The 10,362-nt window shown below is 40.7% G+C and overlaps 1 protein-coding gene across 2 annotated transcripts in view; it reads right to left on the bottom strand.

Annotated features, from left to right (window-relative positions):
* Positions 1-3,984: 3,984 nt before the first annotated feature.
* The window catches only part of LOC149311736 (sodium- and chloride-dependent GABA transporter 1-like), an 81,644-nt gene continuing 75,266 nt past the window's right edge, over positions 3,985-10,362 (bottom strand). For both annotated transcript variants that reach the window (XM_089527803.1, XM_089527804.1), the window contains one exon: positions 3,985-4,878. In XM_089527803.1, coding sequence (XP_089383929.1) covers positions 4,774-4,878 — 105 coding nt within the window. In that variant the 3' untranslated portion in view covers positions 3,985-4,773. The remainder of the gene's footprint in view (positions 4,879-10,362) is intronic.

The raw sequence follows: 10,362 nt of genomic DNA, 5'->3' as shown, positions 1-10,362 counted from the left end.
GAGGAGGAGAGCTGGGTTCCATGATATCTTCTTCATGCAATCTATGGCAACACTCTCACAAGCACTATCCAATTACAGTGCTTTGGGGGTTGGAATATGTGAAATTATTGAAGCTTTAAGATCTATTATTTCTTCCCAGTGCCTTTGTTGTGTCAGTTACAGATCCTGAAAGTGGTGAGGGAAATGCAGTTGATGATTCTGATCTCAGTTGGTCTTGCAGGGACTTTCAGCTTTCTTGTGTTTTGCTGAACAGCCTAGTTTAATCTTCTGCTTGCCTTTCTTGTCTGTATGAAAAGTGTGTATTTCACATAGTGAAAACTATTCTCCCTTCCACTCTCTAGTAATAAATAAAGCATGTCATCTCCCTTTCCCTCACTTCTTTATGTTACATCATTGAATCTGAACAGTGGTTTGTTACCAGAATGATACAAAATGTACCCTCTTTTCAAGTACACCATTATCAATAACTATTATATATCCTAGCTAAATATTAATAAATTTAGCTGAATGATTTTATGCAGATGTGTGAGAAAATAACGATGTTTAGCCCTTTGTATTTTCCAATTCAAATCAATCGGGGAGGACTGGTGATCTGGATTTGCAAGTCTCAATTCATATTCAGGGTGTGGATTGGAATAGATAGGGCCCAGACTAATCTAACTGGGCCCAGACTACCATATGCTTAGAAACAAGTGCTTCTCAGGGCTTGGTGTTCTCCCATTTACAGGGTGAGGGAAGAAATCTCAGGATGAGGATACTCTTGAAGAATGTGTGTTTTAGTGTGTGTGTACATCCTCCTATGTTACTCTCTCTTTTTTTAAAAAGAAAGATATAATATGAGCAACTGTGATTGATGCAACATGCTTGAGAATCTCCCCATATGCCCTAATATTTCACAGACAAAACCTAGGATACAAGTAGCCAAGCAATATCAGCATGTGGTCAAGATGTCAAAAGTTATTAATAAGGAAGAACACACAAGTGAGGAGAGGCTGCAGCAGTCTGCTTTTGCTTGAGCCTACTAGGAAAGGCAATGTTCTGCCCTTCCTCTCATCTCTCTCCCCTCCCACCCCATTTAGTTCACTGGGTGCAAATTCATATTAGCTAATTCAAAGTGACAACAGCCCAATTCATATTGCTTAAAAAAAGTTTGCCATGCTGGGCAATATAAGATCTCACTTGGTTTGTGCTGGTTGGTCCTGTTGCTTTTAAGTTTTAAATCTCATTTAGATTAGCAAACTATTTAAATCATTCTGATTGTGTTTGCATTGCTAATTTATAATTGGCCCCACAGGACCCAAGGCAGTGGTATCCATGCTGGGGATTCTGGGGGTTGTAGTGCAAAAAAAGTAACTTTACCAAGCAGTGGGTAAAGAAAGCATGGCAGAAGACAATTTGCTTACTGCTTCAGCCCAAGATTGCAACAGCTAAGGTGTGAAAGATATCAAATCCCACACTGTATGGCATAGCTCTTGAAAACAAGCCTGTTCCAGAAAAAGTTCTCACTCCATCCATTTCTCTGGTTTTCCCTTCAAGCAAGATCTTTCCTCCTGACTGTACCCAGGAGAGTTCAGAGGGACACCCAGATTGTGCCAGACAACAGAACAGTCTCTTCTCCACATCAGCATTTTTAGGATCAGCATTTTAAGCCTCTCTGGGAACATATAAAGCCTTTTATACTACATTGGGAGGAACAGTTCATTTTATTGCCAATGTTTATACTTCTCTGTGCTGGAGGCAGCTTACAGTAATTAAAATGGTAAAACTATCCACAAAAAACCCCCCTAAAACAATGATAATGTAACAGCAGAAACACTTCGTGGTGGAATAAACCCATAAATGAAGCATGCCCTTTCCACTTCTTTGGCCCCAGTGGCACAGTTGTAAATTTTGAACTTCAGGCATTGACAGAGCCACCACTCATAGTGTTACTCCAAGGAGAATCCAAAAAAGACGAGCAGTAATCCTGACCCATATTGAAAAAAACAATTGGGGGGGGGGGGGTTCCACTCAAAACAGATAATTTGTAAAGCTAATGGATCTTACTTGACCTTTCAACACTAAGCAATCATCAAATAATGTGTATTATTGGGGCACGGATGCCTCATAACAATATGTTCTTGGTGGGAAATCCTCCAGCTATTGCTGCTCTACTCAAAGGGAACACAGAAGGCTGGGAAGCAGGCAGATGATGTCATTGTGTCTGCAGCCGAAAAATCACAGAGCTTCATTCCTGTTAGCCCTTCAACTACACCACTGGTTGGCCAATGTGTGCCTTTTATTCAGATGCTTTGCAAAGTACATCTGTTTGAATTTGTTTCCTGAAGTGATATAGAAATAAGCAAGGGACCTAGAAACTGTAGTATAAGTGCTGGTAACCTCACAACTCAATCTCTGCAATGCGCTCTACATGTTCCTAGTCCAGAAACTTCAATTAGTAGCCAGCCAGGCTGGTCACTGGAAAGACCAGGAGTGACACTATAACTCCCATCCTGAAAGCACTTCACTGGCTGCCTATTAGATTCCGGGTGCGGTACAAGGTGTTGGTTATCACCTTTAAAGCCCTACATGGCCTGGATCAAACCTATCTAAGGGATCACCTACTTCTGTACAATCCATCCTACACTCTCAGGTCCTCTGGGAGGAACCTATTGCATCCAAAAAAGACCAGACTGGCTGCAACCTCACAGAGGACATTCTCCACGACCGCTCTCAGATTGTAGAATGACTTGCCGGAAGAGATCTGTCAAATCACCAACTTGGATAGCTTCAAAAAAGCTATTAAGATGAATCTCTTCTGCCAGGCCTTTTGGGAATAGTTTTCATTCAGCATGAATGAACCTCCTGCATATGCTGCATATTTTATATTATGCCACCACTCGCCTGTTAGTTATTGGTTTTAACAGTTTATTTTAATAGGCTGATTTTTAATAGTAATATGTTTAATTCTTTTTTTAAGAGGAGGGTTATATTGTGTTGTGTATCGGATGTTTTTATTCTGTAAACCGCTTTGAATAAAAGTTTTATTTATTTTATTATTTAAATTTGTTCCCCAGTCTTGGGGCATATCTGGAAGTCCCTGCTCCTCATGACAGATGCTCTACCATAAGGGAGGTGGGTCTCAAAGGAACAGGTAAAAGAACACGAACTTAAAATGACTGAAAACCACTAAGGCAGTTAAGAGTGCATAATCTAGAGTTATGTATTTGTGACTGGTTTGTACTCATGATCATTGCTTGTTCACTAATTTAGGGATTATTATTTAGGGACCATAAAAGTCCTCACTTACCAGGCAGCAGCTGCTACAAGCATCAGAGGTCTTTTCCTGTCAAGCAGGAATTAGTAGACTGATGCTCCAACCCTCCCTCCTGCAAGTCATTTCTGGTGTGAAGGAAAATTGCAACAAGGACCCTTCTTCTGACTGTTGCAACTGATATTGCTCTTGGGAGTGGATAGAAACACCATTCAGATGCTTTCTGTTCAACAAAGGAACAGGTCCCTGTCGGTCTACAGTGGCTGTTGCCCACTGAGGATTGGGGGGACTCAGGCTGGGAGACACTACTTAGCTATGTAATTAAGGTGGCTATGTAGCTAAATAGTTAATACAGAATTGTGGCCATGGTCTTAATGGAGGGGGTTGGTTAATAAATATGGGGAAACAAACAGATTTTGAATAATGGCACCTCCAGAAATGTAAGAATGGAGCAGAGAACCTTCCTGAGTTTGTAAAATTGGTTTAAATTGAACACTGATAAATGGATTTTGATGGGGGAAATCCACTCAGCCATGATGCTCATGGGGAGACCTTAATCCACTCACCACAGGTACTTCCAAACAGGTTTTGATTTGTGCATTACTTCCATCTTGTTTAGGGCATTTGATTGGGCTGTGTGTGTGTATGTGTCTGTTAGATTCTTGGAATCAGTTTCAAAGACTGTCTTAAATGAAAAAAAAGTATTCACAAAGGAAATCAAACATCTGACATATAAAGAAAGATAGAGTTTACTGGCTACAGCTACGTGGCTAAGACAAAGACTGCAGGATGAGAAGGAGCAATGAGAGAAGTGAATTCAGAATTGAGAATATCAGTCTAAAGAGTTGGGGTCAATAGAAGACATAGGCAAGCGGCAACAAATTTACCAGGAATGGAATTATCTGTCTCTCCTTCTATTGCCCCCTTTAGGCACATAGTTGTTTCTCTTAAGTATAGTAGTCTCTTTTTCATCTTCTAACATAGATGCATTTCAATGTCACAGCATTGTATCTCTTTATATCATTATTTACAGTCCAGTCCTATGCATCTCAACTCAGACAGAACTTCAATTTAGTTTCAGTGGGATTTATTCCAGGAAATGTGCACGCAGGTTGTAGTCGTCAAATTCAAAGGTGCTTCAGGCTAAACAGTTGAGATTCCAATCCTTAAGACAAAATCAACTCTTTTTATAGGATGGTTATTGTTCATGACATATACTTGGGGATTCTTATGTAAACAAGAAACTTGGCACTATACAAAACAGAGCTAATGACAATGGACCCTGCCAGCAGGCTTAGACTTTAGAAAAGGCACACAGTAAGTATAAGGAAAAGAAAAATCTAGACTGGGAAACACATGATACAAAACTGACATTTAAAAAGATAGATAAAATAATACTGGACAATAGATAATAGCTTCAGGGTTTTTGAAAGGGGATGGGTGAGGAGAGATTCCAAGAACATAAACAGGGTCCCTTGAAGTCCAATATTTAAGCTGCAGAATAAGGATGTTTTCTCTGCCTAGACAGCAGCTTCGGAGACACTCCCATTCAGTGAAGCCTTTGGTTGGAGTCCATTATGCTGAATTTTCTCATCTTGTGTGGCTTGGATCATCAGTTGAAAACGCTGGCAAAAGGATAAAGAGAGGTCATCAAAGAAAGGGAGAGCGAAGGAGAGGGTGAGGGATAATGTATGAAATCTTGCAAGAACAAGTGAATGGGGAAGGACACCATGGTCTCAGTCCTACTGGTAAACCCAACTGTGTGAGTGCCTTCATGTCACCTCTTGATTTATGGCGACTCCATGAATTTCATAGGACTTTTTAAACCTGTTAAATCAAGTCTTGAATGGTGAGTCAACACTTATGTAAATTAGTTCAATCAGCTATCAATAGGACTGCAACCCATGCTTCCCTTTGCATTAAGTATACTATTGCCTTCTTTGCATTATAATGTCCTTTGACAACAGCAGCCAGAATTAATTCTTGGTTGTGTGCTCAGTTATAAAATCAGTTTCATTGCAATCATTAAACAAAGGAGACATTTATGAGCTTATCGCATGGATATTTAAATCAATCAACCTCAATTTGGTTTAATGTTTAATCCAAGTGGCATCCTGATATTATTGCAAGGTTTTTGGCTCCAATTTTGCTGCCTGAATACATCCCGAGTTCATCCTCACTTCCAGGAGGGCTCTGGAAAACATTTTTTCAAGCTGGAAAACTCCCTCATCTGAAAAGAACCATGAGGAGCAGTTCTGGAAGCAGCAATGGACCTGGGATGCATTCAGGCGGCAAAAATTGGAGCCAAAAACCTTGCAATAATATCGGGATGTCACCTGAATTAAAGGTTAAAACGGATTGAGGTAAGATGATTTAAATATCCATGTGATAAGCTCCTTAGAGTGCATGATAAAGTTGAAAAGTGAACAAAGCACCAGTAAGGTGCGCCCACTGTTTTAAAAAGAATACTGATATGACATAGACCTCTTAGGCCAAAGGCCCTACTTTGATCCAGAGCTCCTCAAATTTGTTTGTTTTTGTTTGTTTGTTTGTTTGTTTTGCCGGGACTACAACTCCATGAATCCCCCAGCCATCATGAAACTCTGATCCAAGAACTGTTGCTGTTGTTAAATGCCCTCAAGTCTGCTTCGACTCATGAGGCTGAGAGCAAGTGACTTGCCCAAGATTGCCCACTGGGTTTGATGGCCAACCTGGGAACTGAACCCTGGTCTCCAGAGTTGTAGTCCAACAGTCAAGCCACTACGCCATGCTAGCTCTCATTATGAAACTACCCAATTCTAATTCTTACAATACAGTCAGCCCTCCTTATCCATGGATTTTGTATCCACGGATTCAAAGCTTGAAAATATTCCAAAAAAGTATAAATTATAAATAGTAAACCTTGATTTTCCATTTTATATAAGGAACACCATTTTGCTCTGCCATTATATTTAATGGGACTTGGGCATCCACGGATGTTGTTATCCATGGGGGATCCTGGAACCAAACCCCAGTGAATAACAAGGTCCCACTATACATAAGTCCACTTAAGAGGAGACGCAACTCTGATACAGGATTTCTGTCATTATTTCTAAAGCATGTCTATAAGCACCAATTACCTTATACAATTTTCATATCTCGATTTGTGTCCCTTGTTTCTGGAAGACAATCAGTGGCCCACCATAACTGAGGGTAATCTATTCCACGCCAGGAAATTAGGCTGAGGCACAAGGAGGCAACTCACATTCGGCATCTGATTCTGTTGTGAGTAGCAGTAGTACTTGCCACCCAAACATTTGAGTTCCCTATCTATTCCTCTTACCACCCAGCCTGTCTTGGTGCCCCTAAATGAGCTGGCTGCCTTCAGGGGTAATGGAGGATACTGTCCCATTGCCAGGGAAGAAGTAAGAGTTAACTGTCAGTCTACTTTGGTTTTGTACTCAGCATGGAGAGCAGGGAGAGGGATACTATCTTATTCTTCCCTCAGTCAACAAAATGTCTTGGCATGACAGTTTTTACATGATGCCTGCTTTCTAATTTATCATTATGGATCAATGACTGCTGTTTCATGATTGGTTATATATATCCATAATATCTTTGATGGTTTACTGCCTGTTGGTTACATGCAGTTGCTAGGTTGATTTTGCTATAAATGGTAAGGTGTTTCTTTGCTTTGGTGACAGATTGCTCAGAGTGAATGGTGACAGCTGGACAAATAAATGCCATCAATTAAATTCTGTCTTCACTTCACTATGCTTTCATTCCTAAACTCCAAACTGGACAAGAGTCCACTTCAGGCCTGAGTCTCAGTGGTGACAGAGCATGATCAGGACAGCAGGTGGCTTTAATTTTGTTGGGGCAATGAATCTACACTGGATTTTAGTCTAACATTTAAAATAAAAGTGTGACATTGAACCTTATCCCACAAAAAGCATCATCCTTTGCACAGCACCTTTAAAATTTGGATTAAAACCTTGGCAGATTCACCACCCAATTGACACAGATGCCACCAGCTGCCACTGGGTGAGGCCAATTGGGACATGGAAGAGGTCTTTCTCAGTGGATGTGCCAAGAGTTAGCTCTGGAGTTTCCTGCCATGGAAAGTCCACTGTGCCCCCTTGCTTTTCAAGCCACCTAGTTAAGAGCATTTTTATTTTGGTCAGTGCTTGATCTGATGGCCTGATGAACTTTTCAGTGGCTTGATTATTTTCATAATTACATTTATTTACTTATCTTTGATTTTATTAATAGCTGTTTATTTATTTATTTAGATTGGGCAGGTCATCTCAGCTTGGTCATGCAAACCCACTGGGTGACCTTAGATAAGTCCCATTCTCTTAGACTCAGAGGATGACAATGGCAACCCTCCTCTGGAGAAACTGGCCACCATAAGTCAGAAATGACTTGAAGGCACACAACAACAATTTACATCCCACCCCATATCATGGCACCTCAGGATAACATGCAATAGCATTGCTTTAACAAATTTCAAACAATTTTAGACAAGAGAAACAATTTAAAAACAGTAAAAGCATATTGAATCAGCATGGTATAGTGATTTGACTGTTAACTCAGGATTTTTGGAGACAAGAATTCAAATCCCCATTGCACTACTGAAACCCACTGGAGCAAATTCTTGGGCAAGTCACACTCTCTCAGTCTCAAAGAAAGGCATCAAGAAAACCCTTGGATAGCCTCACAAGAAGTCAAGTTGAAGGAACATAACAGTGACCCTCACATTAAACAAATGGATAAGTTAAAAATAAGACAGTTTAAAACCAATTAAAGTAGCTTGAGACAATTTAAAGATGTTGTGGGTTTTTTTAAAAAAATAGATAAATCATCAGCTGCCAGTGGAAGGTATTACATTCTTTTAGTTGATAATAAGTGTTTTTTCATTGATGCTGTGTATCATATATTAATCAGTTGTTGTTCTCCTCCTCAATCCATAGAGAGAGAGATGGATAAAAAATGACCATGATGATGATGGTTGATAATGGATGATGGTGGTGATTGTGTTGGAAAGGTAAGAAAGAAATCCTCCAAATTAATTTATTTGTTAAATCTTATGTGTGGCAGGTGAAGCTGCTTTGCATGGTATATATGGCCAGCTGCAAGCCATAGTCTCCTTTTCCCACCATGGATTGCAGAAGGAATTTTATAAAAAAAAATTCATATAGAAACTAGAAATGGAGATTACTGTATGAGACAGGATAGGATGTCCCCAGGAGAAAAATAGGAACCTTCATGTTTAAAAACCCAGAAGAGGCTGACATCTCCCCACCCCATCCTACCAGGAGGTCTAAGAAGCATTTAGTCCAATTTTCCTAGCACTGATGTTTCATTTTTTTTTAAAAAACCCTCCTTATATTAATGCTCAGTAGGACTAAAGTGGCCGATAATTTTCCCCATCTGTCAGAACCACTTTATTCTGCATCAGCATCTATTTTCCCTGCAAGCCTCAGCTCTTTTACAAACTAATTGTGGAATCCTTGCACGAGAGGGCAAAACTTCACATGGAAATCTCCTTACCGCCACCTGCTATCTATTGCCACCACATTGAAACAAGGGGTGATGGAAGGTGGGAGGGTGGGGGAACTGGGGCACAGGGATGGGGAGAGTTGCTAGGTCTCCTCTGTAGTCAAATCACATTCTGCTGCAGGAGGGTCAGAGCAGTACCAGCTGGTAGCTAGAATGGCAGTTGGGCAGTCAATGAACTCTAAGTGTTGCCATGTGAAATTTAAACAAGCTGTCCAAGATGCTGAACCTATTTAGAAGACAGGGTTAAGGACTTTTCACATTACACAATCACAGTGCTATTACACCACTGTATCTTCCATGGCTATGTCCTGTGGAAGCCCAGGAACTGTAGTTTTGGGAGGCACAACAGCAGTCTGACTGCTAATTCAGAATAAAAAGGTAAAAGTTTCTACTTTGACAAGATCGCCATCATGTCCAAATGTAGGGAGTGGTGCTCATCTCCATTACTAGGCCAAGGGAGCCAGCGCTGTCAAAGACAACTCTGTTGTCATGTGGCCATCATGGCACATGGAACACTGTTACCTTCCTACCAAAGTGGTATCTACTCTTACATGCTTTCAAACTGCTAGGTTGGCAGAAGCTGGGACTAGTCATGGGAGCTCACTCCATCATGTGGCGCTTGGGTCTTGAACTACCAATCTGCCAACATTGTGGTCATCAGATTAAGCATCTTAATCACTAAGGCACTGCATCCCCTGAATTCAGAATACCCCTCAAAAACTGCAAATCCAAGAGTTGCACCCCAGTGATCACAGCCCTCATCCCTCAATGAGTGCTATTTCATACTACACAATATGTTGTTGTTGTGTCCTTCAGGTAATTTCCAATGTACAGCAACCCTAAAGCACGTTGTGGTGAAACTGCAGTTTTTCCCATTTCAGGGAAGGGCATGCACATTTCCTATAGGCACAGTCCTGGGGTCAAGGGGGAGGTGTAATATGTAAAATGGGGTCCCTTTGAAAGAAGACACCCATTTGAGTGAAATGGATTTATCTAATAATGCTCGAAAAGGTGGAAGGCAGTAGGAAAAGAGGAAGACAGCATATCAGATGGATAGACTCAATCAAGGAGGTCATCTCTGAGTCTGCAGGACCTGAGCAGAGCTGTTGAGGATAGGGTTTCTTGGAGATTTCTCATCCATCATGAGTTGATAGAAACTCGAAGGCACTATTAACAACAACACCACTAAGAAAAGCTCCCTTTCCAAAGATATGAAAAGGATGTGTGTGTCATTATTTCCCAGCCTCTAAGAAAAAGAGCTAATTTGAAAGCACAAATAGCTTTGAAGCTAACTATTTTTTGCTTCCCTGTGCAAACATGAATTTTGACTTGAAGAGGAAAGCTAAGAAATTGTGGAGCTTCTCTTCTCCAGGGGAATTTATATTCAAGACTATCTTTGTTAGGATCAAGCAGATTTATTTCATTATCCAGCCAGGCTGCTGGAAAGGCCACAAGCCTGATTAACCTCAGCCTTTTGCCTATCTTTCTTCTAGACATACTTATTTATTGTCCTCACATAAGATCTTATTCAAAGCCATTGGCAGTGACAGCCTGACCTGGCCAACTAG

This window comes from Sceloporus occidentalis, unplaced genomic scaffold (genome assembly GCF_023333645.1).
Source record: "Sceloporus occidentalis isolate IW3139 unplaced genomic scaffold, rSceOcc1.0.p SCAF_5, whole genome shotgun sequence".
Taxonomy (NCBI): Eukaryota; Metazoa; Chordata; class Lepidosauria; order Squamata; family Phrynosomatidae; genus Sceloporus; species Sceloporus occidentalis.
This window is presented reverse-complemented; position numbering and strand designations above follow the sequence as displayed.